At 40.3% G+C, this 19,623-nt stretch overlaps 1 protein-coding gene across 1 annotated transcript in view; it reads left to right on the top strand.

The window, feature by feature from the left end:
• The first annotated feature begins 30 nt into the window (after nucleotides 1–30).
• The window catches only part of trip4 (thyroid hormone receptor interactor 4), a 71,086-nt gene continuing 51,493 nt past the window's right edge, over nucleotides 31–19,623 (top strand). The window contains exons 1-11 of the mRNA XM_041940086.1: nucleotides 31–171; nucleotides 925–1,106; nucleotides 1,351–1,481; nucleotides 1,668–1,886; nucleotides 2,001–2,079; nucleotides 2,176–2,281; nucleotides 2,450–2,665; nucleotides 2,771–2,897; nucleotides 3,168–3,361; nucleotides 3,512–3,636; nucleotides 3,786–3,877. Of these exons, the coding sequence (XP_041796020.1) occupies nucleotides 92–171; nucleotides 925–1,106; nucleotides 1,351–1,481; nucleotides 1,668–1,886; nucleotides 2,001–2,079; nucleotides 2,176–2,281; nucleotides 2,450–2,665; nucleotides 2,771–2,897; nucleotides 3,168–3,361; nucleotides 3,512–3,636; nucleotides 3,786–3,877 (1,551 nt within the window). The 5' untranslated portion in view covers nucleotides 31–91. The remainder of the gene's footprint in view (nucleotides 172–924; nucleotides 1,107–1,350; nucleotides 1,482–1,667; nucleotides 1,887–2,000; nucleotides 2,080–2,175; nucleotides 2,282–2,449; nucleotides 2,666–2,770; nucleotides 2,898–3,167; nucleotides 3,362–3,511; nucleotides 3,637–3,785; nucleotides 3,878–19,623) is intronic.

The following is a 19,623-nucleotide window of genomic DNA, read 5'->3' as shown; positions in this document are numbered from 1 at the left end:
CCGACTGGAAACACATTCAGTCAGGTTTGGTGTGACGCGACACCGGTAACTGTGGTCGGAGCTGTGAGTGTGAAGTCTTTTATTCGGTAACATGTCGGATGCTTTGTTGCAGTGGTGTGTGGACCAGTTAAACCACAAGTTTGGCTTGGAGGCATGCGAAGACATTGTCCAGTAAGAAACGTTTTACACTAATAAAATGTGACTGAAGTGCTAACAGACTGCCAACAAGCTAGCGTTAACATCAGCAAGTCTGTGTCGTATACGAGTTAAAACAGCTAGCTAGGTAGTGATTGTGTTTTCCAGTTTTCTTGTGTGCCTGCTTATCAAAAATATCGTCATTTAAAGCTATGTGTGGTTGTTAAATTGACCGACTTCCTTTGATGAACCTAGCGATTGTTAAGTTTGGTATTACAGCTGTCACAGTGGCATGTAGACAGTTTGACAGGTGTATTAGCTGTCTGTTAGCTAACTTAACGGTTAACCAGTGCTCTGATTCCCCAACCTGTCAGACTCTAATTTTCAAAGTGGCACATCCTGGGTGGTGTAACTTCTGCATCTATGTTCATGTCATGATCAGACTACGCTTTAAAAAGTGACTTTGGTAGTGATTTGTAAAGCTAGGCAACTTAAAAGCATTTAAGTAAAAGAAAAACATTTAAGCTAACATCCTGCATACAATGGCACATGCTTTCAACGTCATGTAAGCTCCCAGAGGCACAACAACATGTTAAATATCTATCAAGTATCACACATAGTTTTGAAAAATCCATTAATGGTGCCATAAGTACCCTTAGCAAATCTACTCTTTAATATTAATGAAGTAATGCATAAGCAGACCTTTTGACATTGCTTGATGCCACATTAATATAAAGAAGCAGTGGTTTGGTATTTGGTAAGTAAGTATTGTGTCTTCCTGCTGTTTAGATACATTTTGTCCATTGAAAGAGCTGAAGAGATTGAGGAGTATGTGGGAGACCTCCTACAGGGAACAGATGGGAGAAAGGGTCAGTTTATTGATGAGCTCCTCATCAGATGGAAGAAGACTCAAAGACAGGCCACAGATAACACAAGTCTTTTCGTCCTCAAGGAATCGGTCTCATCACCAGGTAAGTAAAAAAAGTAAATGTCTGATGTCTGCCGTTGAATGTATTTTGATTTAGAGTGGGCACAGCAGGTTCCTATTACCAACCTACTGTGAAACTATGATGCACTACTAAGCCTTGTAAATACATATAAATTCAAATGATTAAATGTCTCGTGAATGCAAGTGTAATTAACAGAGATATCAGAATTTCTCTCAAATGCACTATTCACAATGTTTGTTCAAAGCAATTTGCTCTTCTCTTTTAGATTCACAAGACGTGACCAAAGATACCCAGAAGAAGTCCAAACGCAAGGGCCGTAACAAACAGGAAGTGATGACTGTGAGCCAAACAGAACCTGAGCCAGAGGCAGTCAAAACTCCCATTGATCTGATGAGGGTGAGTACACAAAGACCTAAACATTTGTTCGCTTATCACTTTACGTTATAAAGGTAATTCTCATGGTTTGAGTACAACAGTGACACAACAAATTAAGTTCATTTGTAAATTATCTATTTCCTTTTCGTTGCTCATCTATTTCTATCCTCTCGTCTTGTTTCCTGTCTTTATTTACGACTTTCTCAGGCTCAAGAAAACAGTGGTACTTCTTCAACAAAGAAGAAAAATAAGTTTGTCAATCTCTATAATAAAGAGGGACAGGACAGACTGGCTGTCTTGCTCCCAGGTCGACATGCCTGCGAGTGCCTTGCCCAAAAGCACAAACTGATTAACAACTGCATCAGCTGCGGTCGCATTGTGTGTGAGCAAGAGGGCTCGGGACCCTGCCTCTTCTGTGGAAGCCTGGTACGCAAGTCTTTTTAGTCTTTTGATTCCAGTTTTTAATTTCAGTCGACTTGTGGTTCTGACAGTCCTTATTTTCTACTTTAGTATTCTTTACTCGTTTTTCTTCTATTTTAGGTTTGCACAAAAGAGGAGCAGGAGATCCTGCAGCGAGACTCCAACAAAAGCCAGAAACTACGAAAGAAGCTTATGGGAGGTGAGAGTCAAGCGTTGTCAGAATGAATAAATACTGAATTCTATGACATAATGAGGTGGGTTGATGCCATGAATTTGTTTTTTATTTTGGTGACAGACTGTGGAGACAGAGATTATCTCCCACACCAAGAGTCCACGATGAGGGCTGGCTTAGAGAAGGCTGTCCAGCACAAAGACAAACTGCTGGAATATGACAGAAACAGGTATCATAAAAACACACAATCAAGGAAAGAGCTTCACAGGGATCGATAGGTTTACTGCTTGGTGTGCAACATCAGCACTTTAACTGGGCATTTTGATTGCTGTAGAAGGTAGTGATGAAACTTGGTGATAACACTTACCTTTTTATTTGATGTTCCTTTCAACTCCAGCGTCAGGAGAACTCAGGTTCTGGATGATGAGTCGGATTACTTTGCCACTGAATCCAATCAGTGGTTGTCACCCGGTGAGCGAGAAAAGCTGAGGAAAAAGGAAGAGGAGCTAAGAGATCTCCGCCATGCCTCACGCAAGGACAGGAAAATCACATTGGACTTTGCTGGTAGACAAGTGATTGATGAGGGAAACAACCTCAATGAGTACTACAACAAGTAAGATAATGTGTCACGACTTGAATCAAGGCTGCAAGGCCAGAATTATGTTGTGAAGTCATGCTACGCACCTTCTCCTTTTGAAATGTGTGCAACAATTTGCAGGTTGGATGAGACCCTCAAGGCTATGAGCAATGACTCTGCGTCAAAGTCAATATATTCTGAAAGACAAGGTGGAAGGCATAACAGCAGGGAGCTGGTCAACCCCAACATAATGCAGTCTGCACCAGAGGTAGGTCATTCATGACACACAGTACAGCAAATACTGGGCCTAACAATGGCGTCACCTTGTGGTACGTCTTCAGCACTGCTTATGAAAATGTTATTGAGACTCGTTTGTAGCTTTATAAAGCTTGATTGGAACATCTATAAAACTGACAGCTGACAGCTGTTCCTCCCACCTGAGTTTGCATTGTACTTTTTTTTTTGTCATGAAAATTGATCAGATAGTATTCACACAGATTGTAGTACTGATAATGTTGACAATGAATGCATTTCCTAGTGGGTGGATATTGGAGGCAGTGGAAGCCACAAAAGAAACGTGCAGCAGGCAAAGAATTCGGTGGAGGACAAAGGGGTAGAAGAACGTTCCAGGTTGCGGCTCCAAGACAAAGAGCTGCAAGAGATGTCTGACGGGGGCTGGTGCCTCAGCATGCACCAACCATGGGCCTCACTACTGGTCAGAGGCATCAAGAGGTAAGGAGTAAGCACAATCCCAAATGAGCTGCAGGAGATAAACGAAAAAACTCCACCGTTAAAACTTTTATAGACACTTGTTTTCTGTCGGGCCAGTGAAAGCAGAGTTAACATTGCATTTTCTTCGTGTGTGTGTGTGTGTGTGTGTAGGGTAGAAGGGCGAACTTGGTACACATCCCACCGGGGTCGTCTTTGGATTGCTGCAGCGGCAAAGAAGCCCACCCCTCAGGAGACAGCTGAGGTGGAAACCATGTACCGCCACATCTACAAGAAAGGTAAACATACTGCACAAAGTATATCAGGTAGTAAGACTGTAAATACTGGAAGTGATTTGTTTTCCTGGAAATCGCTGCCACGAAGTCTGATGTGGTGCCTGTATTTTCGCTCGTTGATGGATCTTTGATTGCTCTTGTTTCCTGCGCAGAGCCCAGGTTTCCTAAAGACTACCCCACCGGCTGCCTGCTGGGCTGCGTCAACGTGACCGACTGCCTGTCTCAGGAGCAGTTCAAACAACAGGTCAGTAAAACATTACAATGATGAGTTTAAGTATTACATTTCATTTAAAAAAATAATTGTAGCTTAATGAAACCAGGCCATGGTGCCACAGAAATTGACAAAAACCATAAAGGGAAGTGATGGATAAAAGGACTTCAATAAAAGTGTGAAATGATTCCACACTAAAGCGCTGTGATGCTTTGCAAAGTTACTATTGTTCCCACATTTGACTTGAGGATTTTATGTTCTTCAGCTGAGTGTCAGTGTTTGGTTGCCTTGTGATCCAAGTACAGATGCAACCAAACAGGGAAAGATGTGGGATTTGCTTTCGTTTGACTTGGTGGACTGTTTGACCTTGTTGCTCTTTTTGTTGTTGTTTTGCGTTGATAGCTGGGACTCTTGTAGTTCCCATCTTCCTCTTCCTTTTGGCTTTTCAAGTCCTTCTGCCCTCGGAGGCTACGCTGATGTGTAATTTCAGTTTGTACTGCGCAACAGAAAAACCACCCAGCTGATATAAAACTGAACACCAAATTCTGTAGTATTGCAGTTCAGTTTCAGGTATTACAACAACACGAGAGGCAGTAAAACATTATTGTGGAAATTTTGACACACGGCTAAGCACACAGACCTCTTGGATGGTGTGTTGTTATTTTATAGATATCCAGAGGCCTATTTGATTCAAGACCACACAGCACGGGATGAAAAGCATGCAGTCGTTTTGAAACATGATTGTTCCCCAGACAGAAACATTGTTGTGAGTTTAAATCATTGTGCATTTGGTTGGTTGCTTGGAAAAGGTTAAAATCTGGACAGTTGCTTGTGTTAAGAGGATGAGCACAACTTTCCCTGCATCTTTTCTCTTGTATTTCTTGGAACTTTTACTGAGAGATGGTGTATTTGACTGAGTTGACCATTCGCATCTGCCCTGTGGATAGAATTACTGCAATGCCATCTCTTACCAGCAGAGGTCAGAGCGCACCTTTTCACCAGCAACTCCCTGCCATCTTACTGTGTTTCCCACTAGAGACAGTGTGCACCACAGGACTTACCACAGAAACACAGATCCAAGCCCTCATACCAGTTACCTCACCCCTACATGGTGAAAAACACACATTACATCGGCATCAGCCTGTTGTGTTTTTGTAGCATACTTTCATTGCAATTATTTTGTCTTAGAGCTAGAGAGGACATGAATAGCAAAGAGCACCCTCTGATTACTGATATAAAAAAGAGTGCACTGCTGCTTTCTATGCTTTTTATTTTATGTCTGCCATGAACAATATAAGGGAAATCCACCCTTTAACAAAGTGTTACAAGGACACTGGTTTGACTCTGAATATTGGCAAAGTGTGGAGGTGCTGCATTGGCAGTATGAGCAGCGCAGTCTTTTTGGACTCATAAACTGTTTACTTGAGCTTTTACACCCAAATTGCTTAAATTAATTGCAGTTTTACCAAGTATAAACTGGAAAATACACCCCACTCCCCATTAAGTCATCGTGTGTACAGAGTTGCTCTCCCATTCCCATTTAAACTTAATTACATTGCAGTCCTCGTGTTGACTATTTTGCCTCTGGCTCTGGGAGAGACTGCTCTGTTTGAGGTCCACTGGTCTTATCTTCTTACAGTGTATTATGTGTTTGCTTTTATTTGAGCTGGAGCCATTAGTCGATCGCCCTGAAAATAAATCGGCAGTTATTATGGTAATCAATTCATCAAGTCATTTTTTAAGCAAAAAAGCCAAACATTTCCTGCTTCTAGCCTCTCAAATGTGAATATTTGCTGCATTGATTCTTTCATAGTAATTGAGTTTTGGACTGACACAAGAAATTTGAAGATGTCACTTTGGGCTTTGGAAAATTGTGATGGGCATTTTTAACTATTTCCTGACATTTTATACTCCCTAATAATTTTACCAATGAATCAAGGAAATAATGTGCAGATTAAGTGACATTAAAAATAATCATTAGTGGCAGCCCTAATTATTGTACACGTAATGTTATGCTTTAAGAATAACAACTCAACTGTGAAAAGGTTCATTAATTTGTTGGCATTAGGTTTTTGAATGATAGGGTTGAGATGCACCACAAATGCCTTCATTAAGCGTATTTACTCTGTTTTTCCCACATCAGTTAGAGCAAAATCTCGAAACAAATACACACCCACTGAGGTGTCAGCCACTTCTCATTATTTTTATGTTGTGTATAAACATTTACGCGCCTTACTCGATAGATGTATTATCACACGAACACATACACATGGGATAGTCTACAGTGAAACGCTGTGTAAACACAGCACAAACATGTCCTAACCCTGCAAAGGTAGAAGCCCTCATACACATGCACACACATGCTTTTATGCAGTCTTTGATGAGATACTGAAACAGAGCACAGTTGGAAATTGCAGTCTCCTGTTCCAATTAAAAAAAAATAGAGCCATGGAAAAAGCAATGATCTCGTTTTAGGGTGTCGTACTTGTGTTTTCCACGCGTCTCTGCACACACGTTTCAGACGGTGCGTGTTGTTGCATAAAGACAGTTGTCGTTTTTCTTAAGACTTCTGTATTTGGGTTTAAAAAAATCTACTTTAAAAATGTGTGCTGCTACATGGTTTGCATTCTTACTGCTGGGACCTGTAAATCTAAGGGCTTTCCCCTTTTGTGCTCTGTCCTCATTCTCTCCTCCACCACTCATTCCACCCAGGGCTGTAAAATCATGTTTGCAGGCAGTGTGACTGCCCTTTCATCCTGTGAAAGGGTGTGTGTGTGTGTGTGTGTGTGTGTGTGAGTGTGAGTGTGAGTGTGAGTGTGTGTGTGTGTGTGTGTGTGTGTGTGTGTGTGTGTCCACTTGCACAGAGCAGCCATAAATAACACCCCCACCCCACACAAGGCCTCTCAGAAAAAAAGAAAGGCAGATGTAGAAAAATAGTGAAGCAGCCAGAGAAGAACAACCATACCAAACCCTTCATGATGGTGCTGAACAGTTGGCTGGTGCTTATTCCACTCATCGTTTTTGAAAAAACAGAGAATATTAGTTGTTTAGCCTTTAGCAGTTTAAGCTTGCTTCTTTTCATGTATGCAGAGGAGTGCATGTTGTGCTAATGCATAGTAGCACTTGGCTGAGCTGCTGGGACGGGCGCGTGGGTGAGGTGTAGGATTTACTGTCCTGTGCTGGCAGTTGTGGGTGGTTAAAGGGGGGCTGGTGAAGGACAGACAGCCATTATTCTTCAGGCTCTTCTAAATCTGCCCTTAGTGATGTATGAAATATTTAGAGAAAGTGGAATGTGGGCAGATCAGGAGAGCATGAGAGAAACACTATGAAGGCAAAAAAAATGCAGTAAATGTAAATATTTGAATGTCACTGATCCAGTGTAATGGCAGTCATTTCCCTGTAGGGGCGCTGTTGTACAAAGCAGCACCAAAAACCTGATACCCAGCTGACAGACAGTAAAGAAAGACCACCCCAGGCAGAGCAGGATTTCCATCTGCTTGACTTGGACCAATTCTTTCCCTCATTACAAATTGACTGGTGTATTGATCCATTCCCCCCATAATCTCTCATTCTTCCCAACGCCCCAACCCCCCTTACTACTGATAATTGGCCGGCCATTATGATCTGTGCTCTGCCTCTCCACCCCTACCCCCCAGTGCTCAGTCAGCAACGGGTGAAGATGCACGCCTGACCTTCCTGCTGCATAGAGCGGAGAGGTGGGGGGTTGGGAAAAAGATTAGGCATGTTACAGACTGAAAATTGGAAAAATTGGGATGTTTTTGCTGGAGGAGGCAGAGTGAGATAATTAAAAAGGATGAGCAGACAGCTTCAGCCAAACTAAGCTAGTTTATGGGTGGCAGATATGCTGCAGATGGTTTACTTCACACATACAAATGACACTCAACTGTGCAATATTTTAAAATTGTGCCTAAAATGTAGTTAAACAGCATTACTATATTTTGACTACAACATTTATCTACACATGCACAGACCCATTCTCAGGCTGGCTCACAGCACAGGCAAAGGCACATCACACCCCATACAGAGCCCAAATCACGCCATCAACTTACTCCTGTAGGGAAAAAATTGATTGGATCAATCCACACTCTAAATAAGGGTCTAATTTATTACTGTGTTCCAAAGACCATATCACCAGCTGCAGAGCTACATGTCTTACTGAATACAAGTCAGAGAGGTCTAGTCTTTTTAACAGGCATGTGGAGAGCAAAACCAGCAACTGTTTAGTGCTGTATTGATTTGTGTGTGTGCGCGTGTGTGCGTGTGCGCGTGTGTGTGTTAGAGAGAGAGAGAGATACATATATTATGTAATCAAAGGACCTTATGAATTTCCTGATGATGAAATGACATAGTAATGCAGTCTTGAAGTTTCAACATTCACAGAGGTTTTTGTACAGGAATGTTTCACAGATAAGATACTTTATTAAGACTTGGCTTGTACTCAGTGGTTCATATCAGTGGTCCCCAAGTGGTCTAGAATGAGGTTTCACATTTCTTTCATTATTGTTATATAACTCACCATCTACTCATATGCTATATTAACACCAGTTCAGTGGTGAATGGTGGATACAGCATATATGGAAGAAATAAATAATACCTTCCCAACACTAGTAAATACACTGAGGGAGGGCAGTAAAGAGAATCAAAGCAATTAAATCAAATCAATGGGCTAGAATCTTGACAGCCCAAACTTTAAAAGCCTGTGACATTTATTTCATTATTATTATATCAGACACCATCTACTCATATGCTTTATTAGCACTGTTTCAGTTTTATTTCACAAAATGAAAACAAAAGTCAGAAGTGTGCTTAAGACCTTTTTCACTGAAGATATTTCGTACGTGCCACTGTAGTGAGAAGTGCATGTGTAAATAATGAAATTAATGATGGTTGAATCCAATTTAGCTAACATTTCTCATGATTAATATTCTGCCCACTCATAGATACTTAAGATTCTTGCATGCAGTCTTGTTTAAACTGAAGGCAAAATACTTTTGTTTCTTCTCATCCTGTTAGGTTGCATTCCTGCCTTATTTGGCCTTTTATACTGTGTGGAACAGCTTGGTTTCCATATATGTGAGAGTATCATTTGCATATGTACAGCATGTAACAGTATAATCTGTATCCAGCATCTAACAGTATTGTCTGGATACAGCATGCACATGTAACAGTATAATCTGCATATAGTATGTATCAGTATCATCTGCACACAGCATGTAATTATATCATCTGCATAAATTATATGTATGTAATAGTATCATCTGCATACATGATATGTATGTAAGAGTATTATCTGCACACAGTATATGTATGTCAGAGTATCATCTGTATACAGTATATGTAACGCTATAATCTGCATACATGATATGTATGTAAGAGTATTATCTGCACACAGTATATGTATGTCAGAGTATCATCTGTATACAGTATATGTAACGCTATAATCTGCATACAGTATATGTATGTATGTCAGAGTATCATCTGTATACAGTATATGTAACGCTATAATCTGCATACAGTATATGTATGTAGCAGTATCATCTGCATACATGGTATGTCTGTAAGAGTATTATCTGCACACAGTATATGTATGTCAGAGTGTCATCTGTATACAGTATATGTAACGCTATAATCTGCATACAGTATATGTATGTAGCAGTATCATCTGCATACATGGTATGTATGTAAGAGTATTATCTGCACACAGTATATGTATGTCAGAGTGTCATCTGTATACAGTATATGTAACGCTATAATCTGCATACAGTATATGTATGTAGCAGTATCATCTGCATACATGATATGTATGTAACAAAATCTACTTCATACTGTACACGTATGTAACAATATCATCAATATACAGCTTCTAACTAGCAGCCGCATACATTTTGGCAGTCTGCATTAGGACATACTATGGTGATAAACATACAGTACACAGTATAATAGTGTACATGAGGAGTCGTCCCAGATTAGACTCCCTCGGAACACTAGAACAGCCAAAGAAAATTTATTGTCATTTGTGTTTTAGTGACTAATAATTACAAAAAACATCACTGTCATTGTAGTTTTCAGCTTCTTTGAGTGTATATTTAACCTCATCAGCAGAATATACTGTATATAAACTGCAGTTCAGTAGATACACCAGCACATGTCAGATAACTAAAACCGTTGGCTTACACCATATCACGTAGCTGCTAGCCTAGCCACTTAGCTGTTAAAAGAAGTGCTGGTTTCTGTGGAATTCCATTTGTGCAAGCTGTACCTCTGACCTCCAGAGCGGAGCTCCCGTGCTTGTTAGGCAGGCGGGAAGCTCGGACTGATGCCTGCGTTTCCTTGTGTGGTAATGTGATATTTATATGCTGAAAGCCTTCCTGCCAGCATGACACGCACACACACACACACACACACACACACACACACACACACACACACACACACACACACACTCACAGGATATATTGGATGCATTCCAAAGAAAGGTAAGTCAGGCAATGCTATTTTTTCTTCCCCTCTTTCTCTGTAACACTGCGAGAATCCTTAGCAGCGGCTGCTTCCCTCTCTTCCTGCTCCCTTCCCCCCTCCGTCATTCCATCTTCATATTTTCCTCACTTTCTCTCTAACAGTATGCATTACAGGCCATGTCTGTGAAGTTGTATCTGTTTGTGGAGAATTCAGATTATGCTCAGTGAACGGACGTACACATTTACATGCAGCTATGCGTCTTTCTCCCTTGCTTTCTCGCTCTTTCTGCACAAGCCCGGTCACACACTAACACACTCACATTCCTCCCCTTCCTCCCTTTTCCTTGCTGGGCAGTTTGCCATGGCAGAGAGGTCAGACATCATGTGATTCTGCAGTGGTGTGTAGAATGCATTCAGCCCAGGGTCCCCAGGCACTGGATGACAACCAACCAAACCTCAGTCACAGGTTTTCAACAGCATGAAAAATACATATAACCATCTGCCAGACTTGAAATGGCCTGCTTCACTGTTTAGTATTTCACTGCTGTCCTCAGACCACTTCATCGAATGTCACACAGTTTCTGCTGTCGGTGGAGCTGACAGTTAAGCCCCCTTTATTATCTCTACTTCTACTCCATTTTGTCCTGCTCATTTAACAGGACTTGTTCTTCTCGCTGTATGCTGATCACAGGAACTTGTAACAGCGATAAAGAGAACACAGACAGCTTCCTTTGACGGTCTGAAAGACAGCAGTGTTGATGAAAATAAGTCAGAATCAAAGAGAGGCAGCTGAAGACTAGACTCTGTGAAGTGCTAGACTGAATGCCAAACAGGTTGAAACTCTTTTTTTCTCTTTTTACAATGATCTGATGCGTTTTTTCAATCGGACCTCTTCAACTTCACATTTATGTCTAAGCTGTTTTTTGTCTCTTTTCTAAATTGGGAGGAATGTTGCTAAACTCACAGTTATTATGTCGCAGAGATGCTCACAAGTCATTTTTTGCAGGTCCAAGTCAAGTCTCAAGTCTCTCATGGTTGCAATGAGCGTTCGATCATCTGCTGCATGCAGGAAGGAATTCAAAGCATGAACTGTATTATAATCACTCCTTTACCTATTAGCATAACGTATCAGCATTGATTAGTTGTTTGGTATATGATCACTTTAAACAGGGTATTGCAGTGCAAGCTCATTTGAATGGTGGATACAGCATATATGGAAGAAATAAATAATACCTTCCAAACACTAGTAAATACACTGACGGAGGGTAGTAAATAGAATCAAAGGAATTAAATCAAGTCAATGGGCTGGAATCTTTACAGCCCAAACTTTAAAAGCCTGTGATTTTGTGGTTAAAGTATGTTTAGCTGTTGCTGTTTTTGAATAAGTATGTTTGCAGTTGTGTCAGTGTGGCTCTGCAGACAGCACATGTATCTGGAACAGCCTTTTTGTTTTTAGTTTATGGAACAGTCTTCTGGCTCTCCGTTTGCGCTCTCTTTGAAACAATGACCCCGGCTGTGTTAAACATTGTTTGCATAAAAGAAGAAAAACGAGACCTCTGTAGATTTTAATGTTGTGATCCATTTAGTGCCTTGCCACAGGCACATTCTAACCCCCCACAATAAGCTTTAATGAAGCATAGAATCAATATGTTTGACATTTATCTCCCATCTCAACATCTGGTGTTTGTTTTTGATGCCCCAAAATGGCTCCTCATGAGGCCAGCCTCTGTGCCAGTTTTCTGTTTTGGAATGAGGAAATGAATGAAGGTTGTGTGGCGTAGTCAGTAAGTAATTTGCGCAAAGTCAGTGGGCGACCGTGTTTCCCCGCTATGGTGTTCAGAAATTGGAAGAGCGCTCAATGTAATCATTATTCTTTATGCCTGTTCACATCCAAATGTGAGCACAGGCACTGCTTCACTCATTACGTCTAGCTGATTTTGAGTGTTTTTGCCAACATTCCTGAGGCATGCCTATGCAGTTGTTCCATGTCACATATGCCTGTGTGTGTGTGTGTGTTCATTTGAGAAGAGATCTTTATCCAGCCAAGTCCCGACCCAGCAGCAGCATAACCACGAGTATCTCTCCTCGAGAGGGAGAACCGGAGAGACAGAGCGAGAGACTCTCTGCCACTGCAGGGTCAGAGATTACAAACTCAATTGTACTCTGCTAGGTGACATGTCCGCTCAGCAACTTCCTGCTAGCGACATCAGAGGGGAGGAAAGTGTAGAGAAAGAGGGGGGAGGCGAGGGAGGCTGCCCATGCTTCCAGTGCCATTAATCTTTCCCCATTTGTGTGCAGCATACAAAACAAGAATTTAGCTTCCGCTTGCCCATAAAGCCGGTGAGTCTGACTTATTCCTTGCATATAATCAGTGGGAACAGAAAGGAAAACTTAAAATGTGTAGTTAGACTGGATATTCCCCTCTGATGTTTAATATATTTTATATGGGTGGTCCAGTCAGACTTAGGGTGAGGGTTGATGTCGATCACTGATGGCTGATTTTCTACCATTTGGTTCCTCATTTGAAGCATTTTAACAGAATTCCTCCACATAACAGATATTGTCAGTTTTTTGCCACATGTCTGTTACACAGGTTTTTTTCAAGGTTGGTCTCGGACTGGTGTTAAAGAAAATAGATCAAATCTTTGTATGTACTGTTAAATTCCGTAACCTCCTCTGTGAAACATTCATAATTATTATTGTTATTGTATAATGCCTTTTGAATGATCATAAAGCAGCTTGAGTGGTCATATACAGTAATAAAAAGTGGCCAGTTATAGGAGAATGCATAATATTTGCACAGAGATGCTTCTCTGTATATGTAACCAGCAGTAGGAGTGAAAAAAACTAGAAATCCAAGAGACTGGCAACAAGTTCTGCTTTGTGAATACATTAAAGGGGTCTGTTAAGAGGTTGTGAACACAAGCTTTTTTCCCAAGATACCAGCTCGGTGCTGCCAGCTGTTGTCATGGCCATCAAGTGTTTGTTTTCTGAGCATCACAAGTGCCTTTAAAAAATGGTGTGACTTGGAAATAAATGACAAACACAGGCAGAGAATACCAGAAAGTTAGTGTTTCATTGTATAATTCAAAGCACCAGCTAATGTGTTCATAGTCTGTATCTTTGGTTCAGGATCTTTGTCCATTTAAACTGTGACATGGAGTTAATGCTGGTCCATCAGTCATGCACAACGTTCAGCTGAATGTTGTTGTTTGTCTTTAGCGCATGAGCTCTCTTCATCTCACTCGCTAAATGTCTCACTTCCACAAAACGGGGAATCGTGCCCCGGTATGAGCTGCTGTCGATTTAAATGGCAGGAGGAGCGTGATCAGTATATTTAATGAGGCTCCGGTGATATGTGTCGAGGGAAGAGGGAATTCACAGTCTGCCCCATGTACAGCAGGTGCCTTGTGATCAAGCAGAATTAACATCAAACATGATGTGCTTTTCCTTTGTGTAGTGATGTCTTGCTGAAATGTCTTTCAACAACTTACCTTAGAAAAGCTACTAAAACTACATAATAAGAGTACAATCTGAATAAAATGTACATGCAGTTCCGATGAACATTACAATGAAACTCACAGGCTTAATCAAGGATTGCTTTGCTGTGCTTGTAATCACACCATCAGTCACATTACATAACAAGCAGCTGATTAGGAGACTGACATTTGTGTGCGATTTCCTGTAAAATAGGCAAAAATTGTTCAGCATTCAAGAAAATTGTTGCCATCTTCAGGTGTGCATAAACGATTTAAAAATAGAAGTTTTCTAATGTTGACAGATAAATTAACACCTCAAAAAATAGATGCCTTACTGAGTGGCAACAAGTATCATGTTCGTTGCTATCCACATTATTGTTATAGGCTTATAACACTTGTCTTGGCTGGTAAGATCTAAATTCCTTGTGGATGAGTCTTATGTTTATATATATATATATATATATATATATGTGTGTGTGTGTATGTGTGTATATATATATACATATATATACACGTATATATGTGTATATATGTATGTATATATATATGTATATATTTGACCTACATATACATATATGTAACTTTTAACATGATTTGCTATTGAGTCAGTTAGAAATATTGGCATACATGAAATGGGCATTGAGAATCAATAAGGAATTTGTGGTCTTACTCCCTTCACTGCCAGCGACAACTATTTCTCTCTTATGCCTTTGCCATATTTATAGAAATTTCTTGAAGCACATGGTGCACAAGCTCTTTCTGCCATGGTCCACTGAGCAAATATGCCATTAAATGCTTTTGCAGGCTCAGTGTGTGAAGGAGAGTATTGATTTACATGCAACATCATTTTCTTTCCTGTGAAATATCTGGTGGTCAGTGTAGCAAGAGTAAGATTACTTGAATAATGCTGGCACTCCACACATCTTTAAACTGTACGTTGCCTGTGCTGGCTGTTTAAAAAACATAGCCATGTTATCGCCAATGAACTGTATCCCGTCATGCCACGGAAGAAAGCATCTTTTTTCCATTTAAATTAAAAGCTTTTTTATTCTGTAACTGTTGCATCTGTAATTATGAGTTCAGATGCCATTATGATAATACTGGGACTGCCTAAAAGCAACTGGATCATCACCTCAACTTCAAATAGACTGTGGGAGAACGTATTCAGCTTTCAGCGGAGGGTAAGACAATACAAAAGACTAATATTTAAACAAATATTCATCTCGCTATCATCTCTTGCAGATTTTTGCTCAGTGGTTTATGTAGAACATCGTGAAATGTGAGATTAAGTCAGTCTAAGAAGTTGGTATATGCAGATGACACCTTCTATCACAGCTGCAACAAAACCACAATCCAAGCACTGGCAGAAAATATTTAAATACTGATTTAGAATTGACCGCACGCTAAAGCAGTCGTCCAATCGCGTGTTAGCGATCGTAGCTAGGCACGATGATCCTGTGTAGCTCCGGATTCCACATGCCAAAGCAGTGTGAATGCGGCTGTAGTCACTTATTTTTTTGCCTTTGAAAAACCATTCATTTTCTGATTTTATTTCATTGTTCAGAGCCTTAGATGGTTCAGTGCTGTATTAGTTCAAGGAAAACTGAAGTATACATGTTAAGTTGTGTGTAAGCCAAAACATATTTTAGCTCCTTTAGAAAAGCTTTAAAGGTATAAATTGAAAAGGACTTGTAAAGAGCTCTTATTCAACACCTTCTGTTTAGCAGTTCAGTGTGTTCTCCCTTGGAGCAGTAGGATCACCTTATCTATTGTAAGCTGTCGTTCTAACCCATGGGCTTAGAGAAACCTAAAACTTGCCTTTGATAAGAATCAAGGGACTGCCTTCCCTCTGTGCTCCTTGCTCAAACCCAGCGCATTGCCAGCCTCGAGAGAAGGAGGGAAGAGACAGTTATTTCCCACAGAGGCTGAGTGAACACAGATGGGAGGGCTGTACCCCAGTGTCGGAATATCAAAGCAAATATTCACCTTAAGAGACAGACATGTTCATAAACTCCCCGGCCCTTCTCAATTTCCACATTATGAAATCAAATGCCCACTGTGAAGTGGTTTGTTACCTCACTTAAAATACGAGCCGTTTTGCTGACAGCACCTGTGTTCAGGAGAGCTGGATTTGTGGCACCGATAAAAGGAGATTGTGGTGGAAAATAAGAAGTTTTAATGCCTTAGATTCCCTGGAATTTTTCTTTGAAGTCAAGGTTTGAAAGCAGACATGGTAATTGTCTCCAGGGGTTCTCGCTGTGCGTGCGTGCATGTCTGTGTGTGTGTGTGTTGTAAAGGAAAATACTAAGTGGAAGGATTTCCGTGTGTGTGTGTGTTTTTTTTTTTTTTTTTGTAAGTGCTTTTGTAAGTTGTCTGATAACTCAACTCAAATATAATAATAATGTGCTTATTTGTTGTTATATGTTTGCGATTTGCAACCTCTGAACCACATTTTATTTAACACTTTTCACCTTTTTTAACATTTTTCCACACAATCTCAGCTTCATAGATTTGACATTTTTTTTCAAAATGCTGTTTTCTGCCCCACTTTAGAAATCTGTGTATTTTTTCAGTTTCGTAAGAGTCCCGCACTCGTCAAACAGAAGCTTAACTGTGAGTACAAGAGAGAAGCCTTTTCCTTGGAAAGTTCCAGCAGTTAGCTTGTTGAGTCTAAAAAGCTTTGACTGTTGTGAGGCAGTCTTGTTTTCTTCTTGCCCGAGGGCCACTGCAGGAGGTGAAGTCATAAATATGGCTGGGAAAGTGGAACTGGGCTAAGTGAGGAAGTCTGTGTGAATCTCCCTGCAAAAACACATGACTTCACTCCACCTGTCAACACTAGTGCTAGCTAAAAAGCTATCGCGTGGCTTGCTCTTTACCAACAATGTTTTTGCATTGCCAAATTGTTATGTTTATGAGGCAGGGGAGTAGAGAATCATTTTTATACTTCTTGCTCCTCTGTCATCCAGGGAATGTTAGTGGTGAAGTGGGGGGGGCTGCTGACAGCTTGAAGTCATTTACATCAAGACAATAATGAAGCCTCACATGCTGACATGCAGAGTTGATCTTGAACTACACCAGAGTACAAATACATCAGGGCATCACAGTTAATATCAGTACATCCTGCCATGATTCCTCACTTGGTACTTTGCTGTAACTGTCCCACAGCAGTGATGGTTTGATTCAAAAAGTACTGTAATATTTTAACTTACATATGTAATGGAGTTTTTACTTTGTATCTGTGCAGAGCACGTCAGCTGACCTTTTTGAAACAGAGCATTTTGGAGGCGAAGCGAAGTTGCAGCCGAGCACACAGGCACAGTGGCAGTAATTGGAAAATCGTGGCCCCGCTGCTGAGCTTTTAATAATGAGACATGTCTCTCGTTGTGTTGAGGATATTAATAATGTAAAGATTCAGGAGCCAATGTTAGACACTCCTAGATAATTAATGTTCACTCTCCAACTTGACACCAGTTGATTCTGCAGGTGAAGGAGTATGTTCAATTTTTAATCATCACCGTGCGACTCGCTGTGTCTGAGCTCCAATGAAAGGGACAAAGTGAGCTGCAATAGCTGCCTGTTTAGATGGAAAAGGCCAGTCATGCTTTGGGTTAAAGTCACATGGCACCAGTATGACCCAAGGTCTGTGTCCACACAAGCTGAGGGTACATATGTTTACACCTTTTGCTTAGTAATATAAAATATTATATAGTAATATAAAAGGTAAATGTGTGTATAACTCTTATATTTTTACTCTGCCTGTTATTTCCTCAATTAACTAATGGTTTGATGTATATTTTGTCAGAAAATAGTGAATTTTGCCCGTCACGCTTTACTGAAGCCCAGAGTAACTTCATGTATTGCCCAGCTAACAATCTAAAACCCACAGATATTTAATTTCCTATAAATAAATAAAGCAGCTAATCCTCAGAATTGAGAAGCTGAAACTACAGAGTGTTTGGCAATATGAAATATTTGTGTCATTTTTGCTTGGAAATTTGATTAAGCCACAGTCAAAATAATTACAGTCAGTAACAGTCGAACAATCTTTTTATTGACAGATTGTTTCTGCTCTTTGGTTGAATCATTGATTTGTTGGCTTCGCTCTGTAATACAGGCATTTTAGCCATGGGCAGACAGTTATTATTATCGTTAATGTGGAATATTAATCACTTGATCTGGACTTAAAATGAATTTCTTGCATGTCTATGGCCCAGTAAGATTTCTATTAATGTAAAAGATGCCAGTTGATTAAAAATAAATAAAAAGCTTAAGACAAAGCTAAGGTAAATGCATACATGATGATTTGGCCTTGTTTTGCAGCAAAGGTTTGCTGTATATGTGGCTGAGAAGCAAATTACAATGTTCAGCTGAAGTCTAGAAGACTGAATTATGCTTCTGAAGAGGCCACGGGCTACATTTACATGCATGGTGTAATTTGGCTGTTTGCCATTCTCCAGTAGAGATCCTGCTTGCGTGAAGCTGTTTACATGAACCGTTGGTACCTTGCAGTCGAGTCTCTTTGTTATCAGGAATCAACCAGGTAGCAAATTATTCCTGTCCACCTGAGCTGTTCTTTAAATGCCGGTTGTTGCAGCCATTAGTTGCATTGGCCATTTTGGACATGAGGGTATCTTTAAAACGTGGAAAAATAATGATGAGCACCGTGGTGTTACTCAAGATTGTACCAGTTAACCTGTGCAAGTGTTCTATTGGAAACATTTCAAACCAAAAGGGGCTTTTTAGTCCAGTAAAACGTGTTGTTTTAATGAAGTTACACTGAATTCATTAAAAGCTGATACCAAAATGATAAAATACATGAAGACCAAGGGAAGAGAAGTAAAATACAAAATGACTGACATGGGAAATTCTGCCCAATTTACAAATTTTCACCATGATTGCCATCAGTACAACAACACAGTAAAGTGATATGTACTCGCTGTTGTTGCTCTGTCTCCCTCTTTAAACAGAGATGCTGTTCTCACTCAGCGTTTGATTCGTTCTCATCATCTCCACGTTGCCGCCTTTCATGATGCTAAGCTGCTCTTAATGAAACTCAACACTTCCTGCAGATGTTTCACAGTAAATGTGACGTGAAAAGATTATTTCTTCTGAACCGCTGGAAGGCTTTTAATGTGAAACAGATGGGGGAACGAGTTTGCATTAACTGCAAACAGCAGATGAGGATAAATCAGGAAACGGAGGATTCTTACCAAAATACAATTAAACACATACATAAAAAAGGGAATTAGAAATAAAAGCTTTCTAAAGGTTCAGTTGAGGTGAATAAGGACTTGTCCACTATTTGACAATTTGCTGTGTTACATGTATACTTGCTGACCAATTATACCCAATATAATATGCACAAATTGGTTATTTTCAGTCAAAAAATAATTGAAGACAGCTGCCTACATTAGCTGTCTTGAGTCACAGCGTTCCCATAAACTGCAACACAAAAATGTAATGATATAAACCCATTTGTCTAATAATCTGATCATCCAGTGCCAATTTTTGGTACAAGGAGGTTGTGGATATGCTGTACAATGGATACAAGGTCAGTACTTAAAAAGTGAGGTTTGGCCAAACGCTGTTTACACTCAGGCATTCGCTGATATAATTTCGAGTTTTGTAATCGTTTTGAAGATGGCAGCTAATTTTGTAGACGGGGCTTTGAATTATAATGCATGACACATACGTGAACAGTGCGTGTGCTTGCGTGTGTGTGTTGTCTGTGTCTGTGCTCTGGTCCTGTGTTGTGCAGCGATGGAAAAACAAATAATACACTAAGTGCGTGCAAAAAAGCTGAAAGGCAGTTAGAGAACAG

This window comes from Chelmon rostratus, chromosome 1 (genome assembly GCF_017976325.1).
Source record: "Chelmon rostratus isolate fCheRos1 chromosome 1, fCheRos1.pri, whole genome shotgun sequence".
Classification (NCBI taxonomy): Eukaryota; Metazoa; Chordata; class Actinopteri; order Chaetodontiformes; family Chaetodontidae; genus Chelmon; species Chelmon rostratus.
The sequence above is the reverse complement of the archived record's forward strand: the minus strand, read 5'-3'. Positions and strand labels throughout refer to the sequence as shown.